This window comes from Lolium perenne, chromosome 5 (genome assembly GCF_019359855.2).
Source record: "Lolium perenne isolate Kyuss_39 chromosome 5, Kyuss_2.0, whole genome shotgun sequence".
NCBI classification, from domain to species: domain Eukaryota; kingdom Viridiplantae; phylum Streptophyta; class Magnoliopsida; order Poales; family Poaceae; genus Lolium; species Lolium perenne.
The window spans coordinates 62,449,132-62,468,252 of record NC_067248.2 but is presented as its reverse complement, the minus strand read 5'-3'; the positions used below and the strand labels follow the sequence as shown (position 1 = coordinate 62,468,252).

General features: G+C 45.7%; 2 protein-coding genes across 2 annotated transcripts; one reads left to right on the top strand and one right to left on the bottom strand.

Moving 5' to 3' along the window:
* On the top strand, positions 1 to 7,005 carry LOC127299337 (uncharacterized). Its single transcript, XM_071819901.1, has 23 exons — positions 1 to 210; positions 305 to 427; positions 1,324 to 1,440; positions 1,540 to 1,674; positions 1,839 to 1,975; positions 2,125 to 2,151; positions 2,229 to 2,368; positions 2,463 to 2,552; positions 2,645 to 2,697; positions 2,781 to 2,945; positions 3,516 to 3,608; positions 3,687 to 3,776; positions 4,191 to 4,266; positions 4,363 to 4,459; positions 4,544 to 4,607; positions 4,681 to 4,857; positions 5,431 to 5,553; positions 5,641 to 5,724; positions 5,815 to 5,999; positions 6,079 to 6,217; positions 6,299 to 6,358; positions 6,436 to 6,540; positions 6,618 to 7,005. The coding sequence occupies exons 1-23, from the start codon at positions 85 to 87 to the stop codon at positions 6,738 to 6,740; spliced, it is 2,529 nt and encodes an 842-aa protein (XP_071676002.1). The 5' UTR covers positions 1 to 84; the 3' UTR covers positions 6,741 to 7,005.
* Positions 7,006 to 7,916: 911 nt separating this feature from the next.
* Positions 7,917 to 16,025, bottom strand: LOC127299336 (condensin-2 complex subunit CAP-D3). Its single transcript, XM_051329287.2, has 8 exons — positions 13,877 to 16,025; positions 11,172 to 11,663; positions 11,003 to 11,094; positions 10,355 to 10,442; positions 10,167 to 10,281; positions 9,151 to 9,307; positions 8,896 to 9,070; positions 7,917 to 8,782 (listed from the first exon to the last, which is right to left on the bottom strand). Exons 1-8 carry the CDS (start codon positions 15,938 to 15,940, stop codon positions 8,159 to 8,161), a joined length of 3,807 nt encoding a protein of 1,268 aa, XP_051185247.1. The 5' UTR covers positions 15,941 to 16,025; the 3' UTR covers positions 7,917 to 8,158.
* Positions 16,026 to 19,121: the final 3,096 nt, after the last annotated feature.

The window sequence follows — 19,121 nt, the reverse complement described above, 5'->3', positions numbered from 1 at the left end:
TCGCGTGAAAACAATAACCGAAATCCACCGGCACAAAAAAGGTTTCCGAAAAGAGAAGCAGAACCCTCGTCTCCGGCGACCGCCATGGTGGACTCTCCCCGGAGTTCCGCTGACGGTGACGGCGACGGCGGTGTTGGGGGCAGTGGCGGCGGGAAGCGCCGTTCGTCGTCGCCGCCTCTGCCCTTCGGTTCTCCCGTCAAGCGCTCCAAGGTGAGCTCGGCTCGGCCTGCCCGCCTCCCGCGCCGCCGCGCGAGCGTTCCGTGTCGATTTGGACGTCTCGGGTTGACCCAACCTGGCCTCGCAGGCGGAGGTGAGCGCGGAGGGGGATGCGGAGTCGGAGAAGCGCAAGGAGGACGCGCCCGTGGCCGCCGCGGCGGCGGCGAAGGAGAAGGCGCCGTGGGCGAAGCTGATATCGCAGAGCCAGCAGGTGCGTGTGCGAGTCGGGGTTGCTGAGTTCTCGGTTCTCCATTCTCGTCACGATTCTGGCCAGGGTTCCATGCTTTGCTCATTGGGGGCGAATGCTCTGCTTCTTGATGGTTCTTGGCGGGTTGGTTTGGTCTCCGTATCTACGTTTTAGAGCTCGTTTGCATCGGTTTCCGATGGTTTCGTCGCCTCCAATGTTCATTTGGGGAACTCGAATGTGATGTTTGCGTGGTTTCTTGACAGCGGTTGGAACTTGCTCGAATCAACACGCGCCTGCGCCAGGTTTTGATGGTTTTGGGGGATACAGAAAACAAATGTAGCGCCTGTACACTTGAGGTTTAAGCTGAACCATGTATGTGCGGTCCCATTCTCTAATCGCGAACAGTTCGTCAGGATTCCATCTGTTGCTCGTTTGAGGCGAATGCCTTCTTCTTAGAGCTCGCTTGCATCTGTTTTTTTTATGGTTCGAGATCTTCAGTTTCGTTGGTGGACCGACCGACTTCAAAACGTCTGCGTTTTCTTGCTGGTTCTTGGAGCTTGCTTGCTTGCGTCAAGAACATCAAACGTTGATGTTTTGGGGAATTAATTAAGAAAAACAATGTAGCGCTTGGAAGCCCTGTACACTAAGGTTTCAACTCTGTCTAGCATTACCCCGCAAAAAAAAAAACTCTGTCTAGCATCAGATGGTTTCAATATTCCCTTATTTTAGACCAAGTTACTGTACAAGATTCCCTGGCCTTGCTGATTGCAGTTCAGGTTTCCTGGTATTTATTTGTTCTTTATCTTCCTGTGCAACATTGTATGACCACCGTCTGCTGACTCTAACACATTCCTTCTGTGCTGTCACCTATGCGTGAATCAGTTTAATCACTTACTGATACCAACAATCACCGATTGCAGATTTCTCATGTCCACATCTTTGATGCTGAATTTCGTGTCGGCAGAAGTGAAGATTGTCACATTCATTTGAAAGACCATAATGCTAGCCGTATTCTATGCAAGTTGTGGCGCCTTGAGGTACTGGTATCCTTGCTATGGTTCTGCAATAGTAGAGTGCAGGCTTGTTGTTACATTTATTGGTTTCTTGCATAAACATTGTGCTGTTTATTCTTCCAGGAGCCAAGTGGATGTCATTTAGAAGTCACAGGCAAAAAGGGTCTGGTTGAACTGAATGGTATAAAATTTAGCAAACGAGGCGTGGGCTGTCCTCTTATGGGAGGGGATGAACTTGTCATTTGCAAGCATGCCTTTGTATCCTTTTTAATCATAATCTGTTACTTTGCTCTTTTCTGTCATCTGTCCTATCTCCATGGATTTCACTAGTAGTAGGTACTCCCATATTGATAGAAGCTGTCAGATTTCTTAGTTTGACCTTTTCTCTCAAATCTTATGAGTGAACCTTAACCTGCTGGTAGATTTTCCAGCCTATCAATACTGCATCAGCCACTTTACCTACAAGCAGTTCCCAAATTTTTAAGGATGGATTGAAACAACGAATTCTTGGTCCAGATGCTATTCAATTTACTCTTGACAACTTCCCGTACTATCTTAGGTGATATGCTTAGCTGATTTGTTTCAACAGTTATCCATTATTTATGAGACTTAAACATTTATTGGTCAGCTGATAGTGGTCAAGTTTGTCAGCTTATGTTTAAGAAAACTTGCTTACGTTAATGTTTGGATCACCTTTTATGCTTTTAGCGGTCAATCTTGTCAGCTTATGTTTAGGTAAACTTGCTTACTGTATTTGTCTGGATTACCTTTTTCTGATTATTTATCTAATCATCTGTCCTCGTTTTATGCAGTCCGAATACAAAGAGTGTGCTCTTATCAGTTGCATTCCCACACATGGAAAAGAAGCTCATACCCATGGAAAATAAGCTCGTCAAAAGCTTATCAGGAATTGTATCTTTAAACCAGCGAATTCTATTATCTGGTCCATCTGGTATTTTTCAGCATTCTTTTTTGTTTTTTAGATTAACTATGGCCCAGGGGTTGTGCTGATTACTCTCTGATTGGTAATTTCGTAATGCTTCTAGGGTCTGAAATTTATCAGGAAACATTAATAAAGGCCCTTGCAAAGAATTTTGGTGCTAGACTTCTCATTGTCGACTCTCTTCTGCTGCCTGGTTAGTCTGAACTTGCTGTGCAATGAGCATTTTGGTTACCTACTGATGCTCTTCTGATCCTATTTGTGGTTCGTTATTCGGCATTTCTACAGTTAATGAACTTCGCCCAGAAGTTGAGGCCCTCGGTGTGGATGAGTTAATTGAGGTACTGACTGTTTTTGGTGATCATATTTATCTGAAATTTATTCTTCTACAGCCTGCCACAATATCATTTTCACTGCCTTTCAGGTCATTAAAGAAGAAATCATAAGTAGCACTTTGATTGTGTTACTTAAGGATGTAGAGAAAACCCTGACCGGAAGGACAGAATCACATGCGTCACTAGGGAAAGAACTTCCACCTGGTGTCCTGATAATTGGATCTCACACTGAGAAAGATAACCCGAATGATAAGGTATACTACTCAATTACCTTTAGGAACTAAATTAAAATTTAACACAACTTTTAAGATGCCATGGAATTGGGTTAAATTTTAATGATGGTTGAAACCCCTATATTTTCGAAATGATGGAAACAGGGGTAAAGCGTAGGCTAGTCCAGATCACTCAGATTTGCTAAACTCTGAAGGACAAACACAAAGTAGGTGGTTTGAGTAATGTTTTGGCACATTAGACTAAACCTAAAACAACTCCTGGCATTAGAGGATTGCTGAATGCCTGAACTCACTAGTTGGCATGCAGGAAATATTCCCTTGCCCCTCTCCTTTTGTGAGCTTTATACTGTTATGTTGAATGTATGTCAACAGAGTGCACTGGTCTGTTTCTTTCATGTTTCACCGAAATTGCTGACTCAGCTTTATTTTTAGTCATATCCAACAAGATTATCTCTTCCGGACTTTAATATTACCAGGCAGGCCTTAGCTGACATGAACTCGATGAACTATTAATCCTTTGCATATTGTTCATGAAGATGCATGATGTAGAATGTTTTAGAACTACTCTAACAAATAACTGAAAATATGCAGGGCTCCTTGGGAAGTATATTGCAAGATGCTGCATACCCAATGAAGCATCTAAATAATATTTTCCCTAATAAAATTTCCATTGAACTTCCAAAGGTACCCATATCACTTCTGTTAACCATTAGCTTCCATATAGTATTGTATCTAACCTAGAGGTTCATGTTTTTTTGTTAGGACGAAGCACACCTATCAGAGTTGAAGAAACTACTAAGACATGATGCTGGAAACCTTAGAGCGAAAGCCAACACTCTTAATCTTCATAAGGTAAGCTGCAAAAAGGAGTCTCTAAAGAAGTTGACTGTGAATTTATAGTGGGACCCTACACGGTTACAATTATATATGTAGGACTGTTTGCTCGAGAAACTTAATTGGATGTTCCGTCTCTAATTTGCTATCTGATTAAAATGTAAACTTATGTAGTTATATGTATAGTGCTCATTATACAAAAGCAGTCCTTTAAAATGACTTTGTGGGTCTCTACTTGTAATCAATGTACTACTAAAATATCCCCTTAGAAACCACAGATAGATGTGGAACAACATTTGCTAGCATGGTGGTACTTGGTACCTTCAGTTACAAATGCCCCCCACCATTCTTTTCCATCCTTGATCAGAAAACTATGAACTTTGTGAGTGACATCTTCGGTATAAATGATTATTACATTGGTTTATAATGTAGTTTCTTACCGACCGTGGATTGGGGTGCGACAGTATTGAAGAATTACCCATCAAGGATCGATTGCTGACTCATCAGGGTAAGTTGTTCCTTGCTCAGACATGGATCAATTGTTCATATATTTTCAATAATAAATATAAATACTGAAAACTTGTTATTTTCCGATTTATTTCAGAGGTGGATAAGGCTGTTGGTAGTGGTTTATCTTATTGCCTTCAGCAGAATAAACCCGACATCCTCAAGGATGCCAAACTTGTACTATCAGCAGAAAGGTAAATTTATGATGCAACTATCAGACATCAAAATAAACTTGTTAGGTGTTTCTGTGGAATGCTTAGTTAACTTTATGGTTGCAGTCTCAGGTATGGGCTTAGCCGTCTAAACAACCTGAACAGTCGTAGCTCAAAGAAAGCACTGAAGGTTTCCCTCGCCTCTCTGTCTATTTATTCAAAAGTCCCTGATGCGTAAATTCATCCAAGTCCCTTTTTTTCAGGATTTGGTAGAGAATCAGTTTGAGAGAAATCTCCTGTCAGATATTATTGAGCCTAATAATATTGGAGTAACCTTTGACGATATTGGAGCGCTGGAGAATGTAAAAAATACATTAGAGGAATTGATTATTGTCCCTCTAAAAAGACCTGAATTATTCAGCAAAGGGCAGCTATTAAAGGTACTCATGTACATTCAGCTATTTGGTCTTGATTTTTTTGAAAAGGGGATATATTGCATTTAAGCATAGTGTTGGGATTTATCAAACATAAGTTCAAGCATGATAGATATCCATGCTGGTAAGAGTGATGTGACACACCTGAACATAAGAAACATCTATTATGAACTATCCAGTTCTTTTTTGATCATGTGTGCATTTTCTCTCTTCAGTTTTGAGGATGTTGTAACAAAACCTAGAATGTTCCATTTTTTCAACATCAAAGTGTAACCAATATGGTTCACCAAAACAGAGTACCAGATACATATTATCTTTGAATGTACGAATTACGAATTCTATAAATTTGGTTGCCTCACAACATGATCAATGGTTGTGGTTAGTTTGGCCGTAGTAACTAGGAGTTAGGATGGTGCTCTAATGAAGACATTATGATCCTTTGTATTGAGATTTTTTAAAATTATCTGAACAGCTGGATACTGGGTTATGAGGAGATAAATAAGTATATTTTTACATGAAAAAAAAATGTTGTGAAGGTTGATAACTCACTGCATTGAAGTACCACTTTCATGTTGGCAGCCAGTGAAGGGAATATTGTTCTTTGGACCTCCCGGCACTGGCAAAACAATGCTTGCAAAAGCAGTAGCTACCGAATCAGGTGCAAAATTTATCAACATAGCAATGTCAAGCATCACGTCAAAGGTATGTTCAATCAAAATATCAATTGGTTGCAGTGCTCTTCTGTGTGATATCCTCTTAAAGCTGGTCTTTTTTTTCATCTTTTTTCAGTGGCATGGGGATGGAGAGAAATATGTGAAGGCCGTTTTCTCTTTGGCAAGTAAAGCATCTCCGTCTATAGTATTCCTTGATGAGGTGTGCATGCGGGAAATTAAGTCTATAATCAGTATTCACTCGCTTTCCCCCTTTATGTTTTATGCTCACATTTTTGTATTTCTTATGCAGGTTGACAGTATGCTTGGAAGGAGAGCAAATCCAGGAGAGCATGAAGCCATGCGCAAGATGAAAAATGAATTTATGGTACATTGGGATGGATTGCGTACTAAAGATAAAGAACGTGTATTGGTTCTTGCGGCCACAAATAGGCCTTTTGACCTTGATGAGGCAGTCATTCGAAGGTTCCCTCGCAGGTAGTTCCTCTATATTTTCTTAAACTTTGTCAAATTTAGGATTGTTCGTTAACGCTTAGGTGCTGGTTCTTCTTGGCAGATTCATGGTGAACCTTCCTGATGCATCAAGCAGAGAGAAGATTTTGAAACTGATACTGTCCAAAGAAGAGTTGGCAACAGACGTCGATCTTCAGTCACTCGCCAATATGACTGGTGGATTTTCAGGAAGTGACTTAAAGGTATGTTGATGTGCCTTTTTTTATGCTCTTCAGCAGAGTGAGAAGGTATCACCAACTTCTTATCGACTTCCTTCTCCCCAGAGTCTCTGTCTAGCTGCAGCACAACGGCCCATTCGCGAAATCATTCACAGAGAAGAAGAGGTGTGCACATGAGCTCCTCCGTTTCTTCCCCTGCAGCGCATACACCGGTGTTTCTGAATTCTTGCTCTCTTGTGCAGGAGAAGCATCTAGCGAGAGTTGAAGGTAGGCCTGAGCCTCCATCGCGAGGTAGCGAGGACATCCGCCCTCTTAGCATGGATGATTTGATACTTGCCCGTGGTCAGGTGAGGAACCACGCAACACTTACCTCAAATCTACTGCTTATTGAGCATATGATAACCAGTGGCACAATTCGTTGTAGGGATGCGCTAGCTTATCATCTGACTCAAAAACAATGAGTGCACTTATTCGGTGGAACGAGCTGTATGGCGATGGCGGGTCAAGGAAGAAGAAGAAGAAGAAAAATCTGAGCTACTTCGTGTAGGTAGAACCACACCCTCTGTACAGTTGCTATACTGCTCTGGAGCTTTGGCATTGCAAGTTGGCATGCTGAAAATGAGTCGTGTTTTTGTGCTCCCTCCGACGCCCCCCGTAACTACACTTTTCCCACCTAGTCATCTTGGTTGATGATTTGAGTCGAGGTTGACATCATTTAGCTATAGACCTTTTCAGAAGGTAAAGAAAAATGATATAGGGATGTTGTTCTGCAAAACAGATGATGTATGTAGTTTACTGTGGTCCAGCAAAACAGTTGAGTGCCAGCTGTATGTAACTTCTCATTCTTGCATCCATTGCGATTATACACCTCAAGTTGTATGTAGTTTTCTGTGGTACAGCAAAATTTTGATCTGTACAGAGCCAGTTGTATGTAACTTCATTCTTGTATTCGTTGTAGTGGTTGCGATCTTACACTTTCCAGATTTTCTGGTGAACTCAAACCCCGTTGTGATGTGAACGCATTCAGTTAAGACATCAGAGAAACAGATTTATCAAGGCGAAATCTGGAAGGCATACCACATTCTTGTATTCTTGTTGTCATGTGCAATTTTTTTAAAAGGCTGGAGCAGCATTTTCCAAGTTTTTTTAAAGGAAAGAAGGTAGAAGATCCTCTACCTTATAAAATGAAAAAAAAAGAATTGAATGGGAGGACTGATGAAAAAGGCATCGGCAACTATGATGTGCGTCTGCCTTTGATTAAAGATTGTGTCGTCATCTTCCAGGTTCAGAATCTAGCTGAAAGTCTGAATCCATGAGTAGCTCGCGTGGAACTGGACCATTTTAATCAGCGATCTCCACAAGGGTGTGTCTCCTGGGGCCCTGGGCTATGCACGTCATTGTTGTTTTTCAAGAAAAAAGCCAGGCGAAGCTTCTCCACGGCCTCAACAAGCCTTGCGGATCATCTGCTGCACAACATCGGGCGATAGCGCCTTGCCTTGCCTTGTCTGGCCCCTTTCTCCAGCACTCCCGTTTATCAGCATCTGTGTTTGTGATGCCAACAGCAAGTGAGCTGAGCCTTTTATCCAGGAACCCTGGTTTTCATGGTATGAACTGTATCCAATGATTTCTGGAAGTCAAGCTTGAGGACAAAAAATCAGGGCTGCTTTCTCAACTGAGGAATTATTTTTGCGAATTCTGGAGCTACATTGACTCATGCAATTAGTTTGAGAAGAATACACACATTTATTTCAGTTTTCTCTCTAGCATTAGCTTGCAAGAAGGCAGAAATAGCGTTGCCATCATTTAAGCTTTCTCGATACAATTCAAATACTAAATTGAACACATCTACAAGATCGGTCAAGAACAAAGAAACTCATTGAGAAGATGAGCAGCCTAGTAAAATCAGTCCACCAGCATCATGAATGAACTACCAACCCAAGTTAACTACCATCAGGTGAGCATGTGTTAGTTCTCATCGTCTGACTCAAACGGCTCGAGCCGCCTCACTGACTCCAGAACAGCAGCCGGACGGCGCGAGGCACTCAGCCCTCCAGGCCCCAGCACCGACTTCACCTTGGGCACGCTCATTGTGTGCAGCGGTGGCGTCGGCACGTTTCGGTTCATCTCCTTGAGGACCGACCGCACTGTGGCCTTCGCGGCCACATCGCCCTGCCCTGGACCCGGGGAGCTCCCGCTGGGACCAGCCTCTGCTGCTTCCTTGGACGACTTCCCCTTCCCGGCCTCGAACTTGTGCATGTCGTAGAGGAGCTCCCTCTGGAGCTGCTTATCCGCCACCAGGATCTCATCAATCTCATTCTTGTAGTCCTTGAGCAGCGCCCGAAGGCACTCCATCAGGCACCCCGTGAGAGGGCTGTTCTTGCTCTCCAGCAGCCGCTTCAGCTCGATGAATATCGGGATCGCGATCTGGATCAGGTTCTTCTTCGCCACCTGGGTCACCGCCCTTCCTTTGGCCGCGTTCAGGGCGCTTGCTGTCCCGCTGTCTCCGCCTTCGTCGTCCATCTCGGAGTTGTCTGTGCAGATGCTCGGATGGATGCGCATCTCCTTGCAAGCCAGTATTTGCAGAGCATCCTGTAGGAAAGAAGACCATGTCATCACAACTAAATACAGGACATTTTATTTTTTTGACACAATACAAGACATTATATAGTTACTCCTATCCAATGCCCATGTAATTTGTGTACCTGAAGCACAGCCCTTCCAGCTGCATCATCAACGCTAAGCAAGCCATCACAAACACCCGCTAAGATCTCGGCACATAACTTGGCTGATGTAGCTAGAAGGTGCTCTGGGGCCATCTGTTTCAACAGGGACACATATATGTGCATTCTTTTTGACCTTGATCTTTCATCAGTTCCTCTGCAACAAAAATGCTCATAATAAATGTCCGATAAAGGTGAACGTGGTTTCTGCAAAGTGAACATCATGCATATGCTTACCCTATAGCAAAAAGGGTTGATCCTCGGACAGAACCTTGAGAACCTTGAGAACTTTGAGAGCCTTGGGACTCACTAAATCCACCACCATGACCTGTATAATCGTTTAGGACGTAGATAGCTTCTATGAAACTGTTATATGCAAGAAGTGGCGCTTTAGCTGCAACAGCATTTAAGTTCATGTTAGGCAGTCGCTTAAAAAATGGGCACAGAAATACGCAAAATTTAAACAGAAAAACCACTAGGAGAAGAAAATTAAGATCATCAATCTTAAAATGGATGACAAGCTAGCTGATATGGAGCATATGACTACAGCCTCTTTCCAATAACTGTACACAGCAGATCAGAGTGTAATTCCACAGATAGTTCTTGATCACGTTGAACCCCAGGTCAACCAGATGATGAATGAAAATCTATGCAAGATTTTTTGGGATGAACAAATAAGTAATGCAAGGATTTTTCATATGACAGATCAAGGCTTTGGTCTATCTACCAGGAAAACAAACTGGCGATAACAAAGCTCCAGGAGAGTGTCATTCGATTCTCCAAGCAAGATATCAATAGGGTAGCTGATTTCCTAGGCAAGCACGCCAATCATTTTGGCAACAGGGTGATGAAAGAGGATCTTCCATCCCCACTAAGAGAACTTGTAAAAAGTGATTCAGACTCCGTGTGTTTGAGATATATAAAGTTCTCAGTTCCTCAACAAAAAAATAGACCCACTCAAAGCCCCAGGTGCGGATAGCCCTCCAGCATGATTGCTCAGGATTTCCATCGATATCAATCGGTGGGCTCTCAAGTCTGGCTGGAAGACATATAATAGAAAGTAGCCTTGTAGCTCAATGCTCATGAGATAGCTAATTATGCTAGCAGAGAGTTGTGCAGTCAGGTGTTGATGGGCCAAGTCCCAACCTGTGCGTCAGAATTGGTGATGCGTGATTGTATGGATTTTTCTGTTTCCTGATTCATACATAACCCCAGTTCAATAAAAAGGGGGTAAAGAATACCAAGAGTAAAACCTTTTAAGATGCTCCCAAAGAGGTAGTCAGCCAAATGCCTTATCTTCTCTGATTCGTCAACTAAAGATGGCAGAAACCGAAGGAAAACTACTCCTCTCCATTTTACGTAATCCCTCTGGATAAAAGGAATAGCTTCAATAAATCAGCGCATGAACATTCAGATGTAACACTGAAAGAATGATAAGCACCTGCAGCAACTTCGCGAGTAGGACAAATGTTTGTCTCCGTACGACTTCACAGGGATCACGCAGTGATTTTGTTATTTTTGACATATAACTGAAAAATAAGAGGTCAGTGAAACTCGCAAGTGCAAATGTAACAATTAACTATTTGAAGAAAAAACCGTGTACACGAAAATATACGAGGAAAAGTAGAAAGTACAGAACTGATATTGGTATATGCGAGAAGATATTCTTATTATTTGATATCAATTGCCAGCAATAGTTGAAGCTCCTGCTCCAATACCACCAAACTAAATCTCAGGTATCTTGCCGAGTTTTAAAGATGTGGTCTTTCCAATTTAGTAGACATGGAATATGGAGTTAACTGAGCTCATATTGGATCAATCTCTGTAATTATTTAACTTGGAAAATGGCCAAGCCCAAGAAAAAGGGAAAATAAATAATTGTATCATACTTTGTCATGTAAATATAGATATATGTGAAATACTCAGTGTGGACACTAATAATATCTGATGTACAGAGGATGTGACTGTAGAAGCAACCTCCTAATAAATGGGAACATGCAGATTTGCTGGAAAGAAATGCTGTAAAAGAATCCTGGAAAGTAATGCTACGAGTATCAGTGGTTTATATGATCGTTGAGAGTATGCTCACCAGTCGACTAGTGCGGTATAGCGGACATAGAAGTCAGCCATGGCAATCATGATATTATTCCGAAGGGTAGCCAAATCACTCCGCTCAAGCTCCTAATTTATACAAGCAACATTGAGTGTTTATCTATTAAGAGAAATCATGGGAGTTAGAGTGATTGGAGGCTACGCACCTGAACAAAAAGTGGAATATAACGTTTTGCTAGTTTGTCATCTACAAGGCATAGTTTTGCCATTGTGTCCCATGACTGTATATACAAAGATGGAGCTAGCTCTTTGAAAGAAACATCTCCACCAGCAAGGTTTTTTGGCCTTGGCTCAGAGTTTCCAGAGGTTATAATTGTGTGCAGCGAAGGGATGATGCCTTGCACACTAGCATCAGGGCAAGCTAGGATCAGTGATCCAACGGTGAAGACAGAAATAACAGCTTCTGACATCGCTTTTGATGTGGATGCACCTTTTCTTCCCTTATGTTTGCCAGTCGGAGGTGTAAAGAAGCTACAACCCCTGGAATCTTGTGATGCTCCTTTTATGTAGCTGTCTAGACTAGCAACTGCTTTATTGATAAGTTGCTGGACCCACTTCATTATTAGTTCTTCACCTTCCTTAGCCGTCTTCGCTTTCCGTTTACATAAAGTCTTCAGTGATTTTACATGGGCATCGACCTGTATGTGCAAGTAAATAAGACATTACCGTCAAGATATGGAAAAGTCTTACTTCTATTAAGAGTGGTGTTGGTACAGAACAATGATATGCATTTACTCAACAACCCAGAAATCTGTCATGAAAAAATAACACGAATGCATGAGGAGCATTTTTGCAGAACTTCAGGAATAACTAATCAAAGCAACACATTGATACTGGATAATCTTGTCATTCAAGTCCATACCCGCAACAAGTGGGTTTTACAGGGCCATTTTGTGACTGCGGTAAATGCTGCAGGTAAGCTGGAAGGATATCCCTTTCAGCGAATCAACATAGCAGTATTATACTTAGGTGTATAATACCCATCCATGACTGCATGGGTCAACACTCGTTCTGCCTATTAAATAACCATAACATGTTTACCTATATTCAAAGCTTTAACAAATGCAGTAGTTTACAAGAACTATCAGTACACTCCTAGTCCCAATAGAGTGAGCAATAGAGCTAGTGTACAGTGTAACGGTATATAGTAGATATATGCTTGGATTTCAGTGGATTTAACTGAGATTTTGGTGCTTTTAGAAGTTAATTGCAAACTGGCACAGTAGTCCCTGATAAAACTGAGCATGAGATTCCATGGCGAAGCTCCTGCTTAATTGTGTTTGCACTTGGCTTGCCTTGGGCCCTCAAGGTGGTTGGCTCAAGGAGTTTACATAGCCGCGTTCCGCGTCACCGCCTTGTAGTTTTTACCCACAACTTCTTGCTTAATTCCCCTAAAAATGTGTCTTGCTCAATTAAGAGCTGCAGTACTAATTAAGTATTCTTTTAACTAGTGATCAGCTAGATAAGTAAGACAAGTACTCTTCTGGTGTGCTCGATACACCACTAGTGGCTCATTTTGAAGATTAACTGCATTGTATAGACCATTATTTTGGATTTCACGCAGTCCAAAACGTTCCAAGCACTAACTGAGCAAAGGAGTGGACCAATTGCTCTAGACAGAGAACAAGATAGAAAATGCCAAATTCAAGCTTGCAGTGCTATTTATGTATTTTTATATAAGAACTTGTATTGATATCTTGATGCTTCTAGTCTAAAGCAGTTGACTGTAACCAGGGTCTGCAAGCTATCCTTGCTCACACATGTCAGACATCGCCTCCATGTGTCATTGCACTACAGGATGTCGGTGCTCCAGTTGTCTGGGCCCTGTCACAACACATACAATCTAACTCATTTGATTGTCATGATTTTCAGGATTTTCTCCGGTCATTGAGGCCAATTTTTCTTGAGTAGTCTCTAATTCGAGCAAGAATCGGTTGAATTTTGCATCATCAGCGCACATTTCTTTGACAATGTCAGCCAATTTTCTCATTAATGGTGCATGTATAGTTGTGTTCTCTGCCTTCTACATGCATTTCGAGGTTGTACTGTTTTATCTGTACAGAACAATAGATGGGAAGAACGCTGCAGGGCCAGCCTCCCAATGTACAGAACACATGCCTACATAACAACAGAACATTAACACATGTTTATTTGCTTCACAAATCTTGTCACTATACGTCTATACCACTATCCAAAACTTCCAAAACATCATCCCCGTGCCTTGGTCGTAATTATTGCTGTACACCCTTTAGAAATACTTGCTATTTGGCCTGCGCCAGGTAATCCATGCTCGCTTAATATTCCTTGCTTGCTCTCTGGGAAATTTTTACTATTGAAATTCTTGCTAAAATCAAATTTCTGTAACTGCTGATAAACTCCCCCTTCCCAGAAAGTGTTAGTCTTATTGCTAGCCTTTTGGTTGAGAGAGACATGTCAACTGTTAAAGTCTTATTGCTAGCCTTGTGGGCATCACTGACTAAATACGGAGGAAGACCAAGCATAAGTACGGAAGTACCTCAGCTGGAGATAATAGATAGCAACGGTTGGTCAAAGAATTTCCAAATGATGCAAACCGCAACAGATGGGTGAATTCTAGGGGAACTGGCAAGTGTGTAAGTGCAAATTCGCAGCGCTTTACAAACAAGGTGAAATGGAAATAAAAGTTGCTTCCTAAAAAATGAGAGATCGTGCAGCACAAACTGAAAACAAAAAAATTGCTATGCACGTCAACAGTTCATAGTTCTTGCTAGTCAAAAGGTAATATGCATATGGGGATTCATGTCATAAGCATAGATGCATATTAGAAAGCTCATTGTATTCAAAATTCTGCATTGATTCGTTAAATGCTTACCTCACTCAGGTTCATATCAAAATTCTCAATCCGCGTGAGCAAGCTGTGTGCCAGTTCTGCTGCAGGCTCCACGGGAAGCTCCATGGAGACATTTGAAATAGTTTGCAGGAGTGAAACACGATCCAAAGCCCAGAGCGCAGAATTTGGATCCCCTTCAGAAGAAGCTTTGCCCGTGTCTTCTTGGCCAACATTATCAAGGAGTTTCCAGTGGTGAGAGAGGAACTTCCAGTTAACTGATTTAGGTGCAAATGAGGAGATCTCAGAAAGAAGCCACCAAGCCCCGGCTGGTGCAGTCCATTTCTCAATTGGCTTAGAGCTTCTCAGCCACAAGGATTCAGATATTGTCACGATGTTCTGGAGTGAAGTAGCAAGCAGTGGTCTGAGCTTTTTCTTCTTGCCGAGGCTTGCACATATCCTTTTTATGCATGGAGCAACCTCTCCATCGCATATGCTTTTGAGCAAATCGAGTGTCCCTTCCGGGAACACCTCCTCCAAGTTGACGGAGTCGTCACCCAGGTGCAAATTGGCAGCTTTGCAGACCCTGTTCAGAACCAGTTCAAGAAACAAGTTCTCGCATTCCTCTTGGATACTGGTCTCGCTATCGATCACCAGCGATGGCACAGCTTGAAGCCACTCTTTCGTCACCCTCTCATCAGGGAATTTCCGGAACACCTCTGAGATGGCTGCAAGAGCCGCCTTGCGAATGCTGACGAGCGGATCGGAGCACGCAGCCCCCATCGCACTAAGTAGCGACTCGTCGACAGGCCTGCCGATCAAACCAATCGCCTTGGTGATGAGCACCAGCGCAGCCTTCCTCACAGCAGCCTTATCATCGATGCACCGTCGCCTCAACAGGTCCCCGAGATCCATGTTCCCGATCGTCATCACCTCCTGCAACCGAGTGACCTCCACGCCTCTTTCAGACAGCATGTCAAGCGCTTGGGCTGCATTCGTCAGTGCCCGTGCCCGGACCCCTCCGACGGTATCCGAACATCTCTCCACCAGCACCCGGACACACTTCAGCCCCCAGGAGTCCTCTCCCAGACTAGATTCGTCCATTTCCGACGGCAGCAGCACCGGCAGCATCGCCAGGACCATGTCCACCGCAAACAGCCTCCCCTTTGCCTTACCCTTGGCCATGGTCACCACAAACGCGGTGAATCCCTCCCTTTCGTGTGGCTGCATCGCCTGCACCACCTCGACTATCGCCTCGACCGCCAGCCCCCTGGCCTCCGTCTTCTCCGGCGCCTTCATCGCCAACAACCTGGGCAGGTACTCCACCAGCTTCCTCACCCCCTCCTCCCCGCCCAGAGGCACAACCTTCCTTACCAGGAACTCCACGGCGGCGGCCCGCGCAGCCGATTTCGCACCCGAGAGCGCCACTGGGAGCAGCGCGCGTATCACGTCCTGCAATGCCTCGGCGTTGCGGTTGGATCCGAGGACGGCGGCGAGGACGTTGAACGCGGCGAGCTCGGTGGCGGTGTCGATGAGCGACCTCCGCGCGTCCGGGTGCTCCGCCAGAGGCAGCCTCCCCGCGGCATCGGCGAGCAGGGGGAGTGCCTCCGGGAGGAAGGACGGGGACCGCGGGGTTGCCTGCTGGCGCTGGTTCTTGCGCTTGCGGGGGTTGCCGTGGCCTGAGCTGGAGTTAGGGTTTGGGGCGTCGGCGGCGGAGGAGGAAAGCGCCTTGCGGAGGGCGAGGAGGAAGGAGAGGAAGGGGAGTGGGGAGAAGAGGGAGAGGAATGGGGAGGCGGGGGCTAGCAGGAGGCGGAGGTAGGCGGCGGCGGCGGGTGCGGGGTGGGTGGAGAAGGAGGAGGTGAGCGGCGCGAGGAGGGAGGAGGCCGGGAGGCCGGCGGCGGCGAGGCGGGGGAAGAGGGAGGCGGAGACGGCCGCGGAGGAGAGGAGGGTGAGGGAGGGGAGGGACAGGGGCGGGGATGTGGCGGAGGAGGAGGATGAGGAGGAGGAGCGGCGGTGGAGGGTGGCGAGCTCGGAGAGGAAGGCGGAGAGGGATCCGGTGGCGGAGGCGGGGGAGTCGATGTCGTCGACGTCCATGTCGTCGGCGTCCATGGGGGATTGCGGCGGAGTGCGGGAATTTGAAATCTGTGGTGGGGTTTGGAGGTGGGAGACGGAGACGGAGCGGAAGAATGAATTTCGAGAGAAAGACGTTTTCGTGGTTTCGAGACCTGGGCATGTGTCGGGCCGGGCCGGGCCAAGGAAAGCCCGACGCTAAAAATCCGGCCCAAGCCCGGCCTGGCCCGACCAAATACCCACCAAGCCCATTGGGCCGCGGGCCAGACCGTAGTGTTAAACTGTGTTTTTGGGCTACCCAGGCCTGGTCCGGCCCGACAGTTGGGCCAACATTTCTCGGTCCATGTCCGAGTTTTTCGGGCCGGGCTTCATGTCGGGCTGCCCATAGCCAGGTATGTCATAGCCAGTGGTAGCAAAATAAATACGAAGTAGGACTACTAAACAATTTGGGTCGTGGACCGCCAATTTTTGGTCGTGGGCCACCAGCGGACCAGCACGTGCCCGGTGCCCCCGCGGTATGTTATGTCCATGATCCTCCCCGCCGGGTCCTCCTCCCTCGCGTCCCAGCGCCCCCTATCCTCCGCTTCGCTGAAGCACTTCCTTAACTGGACCTCGTTCGTGGCCTAAATAGTTACCACTCGTTTCTTCCGCGTTGTGATGGTTGTTCTGTTCCTTTCACTTCCAGACCTGGTTCATTCATTCCGGGCCGCGTTTCCGCGCGTTCTGGCTCCGGGTGCTAACATTGGTGGGAGTTGGGTATATAAACCGGTAGGAATTCATCTATACTTCCGAGGTGGGACTATTTTTCCAGGATGCTTCGTTCGTAGCGCTTCGTTTGCTTGTTGCGGGGTGTTTCGTTCTAACTGTTGGCTTCTGCGTTGACTTCAGAGGTGGGACCGGACCGTTCGCGCGAAATTAATGGAACAAGCAAGGACTTCTAGTTGTTCCATCATTCCAAATGTCCAGGAACAAGTAATCGTAGGGGCATCTCCAACGGCGCGACGCATTTCGGACGTCCGAAATGTCCGTCTGCATCGCGCGGCGGACGCGAGACAGACCGTTTTTGTCTCCGCGTCCGTTTGCACCTAGGGGTGGCTCCAGCGGCCCGACGCATTTTGGCGTTTGCATCAATTATGAAGTTTCGAAACAACAAAATAAGGAATTCAACAAAGTCATACTTATTACATTTAAATTTTTAAAAGTCTACATGAAAATAAGATAGTATTTCTCTAGGCATGATCTTCATGGCCAGCCAATGTCCACTGATGCGCAATCAGATCCGTCTGCAGCTGTTTGGAGACGTTCTCATTACTGACTTCTACATTGATATGTAGATACTCCTGCCAAGATTAAGCTCCAGGAAGTGGCGTCACCAGCTCACCTTGGAATTCCTAGTGGTTCTCATTGCGGCCATCAGGACGCTCGTTCTCAACGATCATGTTGTGCATGATCACGCGGCATGTCATCACCTCATGCATGGTCTTCAGCGATCATGTTCTTGCCGGGTGACGAACAATTGTCCACTGAGCTTGGAGCACACCAAATCCGCGCTCCACATCTTTCCTGCAAGCCTCTTGCATCTTGGCAAACCTCCTCGTCTTCTCGAAGTTTGGATTACGGACAGTCTTCACCAATGTGGCCCAGTCAGGGTAGATGCCATCAGCAAGATAATATGGCTTGTCATATGCATTTTCATTGATCTCATAGCTCACCCGGGGAGCTTTGCCTTGCATGAGCCGGTTGAAAACCGGTGATCGGTGCAACACATTGATGTCATTGTTGGAACCGGCCAATGCCAAATTCATAAATCTTGAGATATGACAGCTTCAAGAATGACAGTTTTTTCCTCCTCATACCCATTGTACGCACCCTGCCATCCAAATGGACAGTTTTTCCACTCCCAGTGCATGCAATCTATGCTGCCAATCATTCCTGGGAACCCTCTAGACTCGTTGATAGACAGGAGCCGCCTTGTATCCTCAACAGTTGACTCCCTATAGTAATACTCTCCGAACACGGAAATCACGGCTCGGCAAAACCTGTACATGGCCTCAAGGCAGGTGCTCTCACCCATTCGAAGATACTCATCGAATATATCTGCAGCCATTCCGTATGAGAGCATGCGAATAGCCGCGGAGCATTTTTGTTAGGAGGTGAAGCCTAGCGCACCTGTTGCATCGGACATGCATTGGAAGTAGGGGTCGTAGTTTCGCCCCGTAGAATGACTAAGAACAGGTCCCTTGACATCCTGTACCGGCACCGAAACAGTTTTTTCGGGAACACCGGATTGGTGAGGTGGAAGTAGTCCTTGTGGAGGCGGGTCTGCCCTTCCACTCTGTTGCGCGGCAGGTTTTTGGAGCGCCCCTTCACAGAGCACCGGTGCTCCGGGCCCTGGGTTTGAGGTGAACTCGTGGATCATGGAGGCCGCAGTAGTTGCCAATGTCTGCGTCGACTGATCGTACTCCTCGTCGGAAGAGGAGTCGAAGGCCTCCGCGCGGAACTTGTTCAACATCTGCGTGGGTACAAAGTGCGGATCAATGGCCGCGCACAATGGCGCCGAAAACACGAGTAAGAAACCTACTGACGCAAGTGACCGAACAGGTCGTGGGCGGCGCGGAATGGCGGTGCAACCATGAGCGTTTGGCCCGAAAACAGCCGGTAGGTACGCGGTTGAGCCAAGCCCGAGTACGATCCTGCTCTCTCGCGCTGCGAGAACGGAGCCGACTACTACTGCGGCGGGACGGCGGCGGGAGGGGTTGGGGTGGTGGCGTCGCAGTAGGGCATCAAAGAAGGGGAAAAAGAAGCAAATCGAAGCGGTCGATTTCGCTGTCCCTGACTTGCGGGACCGGGTAACAAATGGAGGACGCTCCGCGCGACCGCCGAGCGTCCGCGGAGACGCAAACCTGGCGCATATTTCCGGTCACGACGGACGAAAACGGTCGCTCAGCGTCTGTTTGCGTCGCGCCGCTGGAGATGCCCTAATAACTAGGACTTTTAGTTGTTCCAACATTGGAACCAAGGGTGACGTGGCCTTTTTAGAGGTAGACCAATTTTTCCAGATCACATGAACTGAATTTTACATAGAACTTTTGTAGTAATAATTTCATGAATTATTCCAGAGATTGCTAAAAAGTATAATTGCAGAAAATTGCAAAATTAAATAATATGGTGAATAATGTCCACGCTCTTCCTTTTGTTCTTCCAATCTGCTATGTCCCAA

What these genes read in the sequence shown, in the direction of transcription:
- LOC127299337 (XM_071819901.1), top strand. Translation starts at nt 85, where the DNA reads ATGGTGGACTCTCCCCGGAGTTCCGCTGACGGTGACGGCGACGGCGGT. An exon ending in AAGATAACCCGAATGATAAG is followed by an intron (nt 2,946 to 3,515) that starts GTATACTACTCA and finishes GAAAATATGCAG; the next exon opens with GGCTCCTTGGGAAGTATATT. An exon ending in TGATACTTGCCCGTGGTCAG is followed by an intron (nt 6,541 to 6,617) that starts GTGAGGAACCAC and finishes AATTCGTTGTAG; the next exon opens with GGATGCGCTAGCTTATCATC.
- LOC127299336 (XM_051329287.2), bottom strand. Translation starts at nt 15,940, where the DNA reads ATGGACGCCGACGACATGGACGTCGACGACATCGACTCCCCCGCCTCC. An exon ending in TATACCGCACTAGTCGACTG is followed by an intron (nt 10,443 to 11,002) that starts GTGAGCATACTC and finishes CTTATTTTTCAG; the next exon opens with TTATATGTCAAAAATAACAA. An exon ending in CTTTGGGAGCATCTTAAAAG is followed by an intron (nt 9,308 to 10,166) that starts GTTTTACTCTTG and finishes ATGCTGTTGCAG; the next exon opens with CTAAAGCGCCACTTCTTGCA.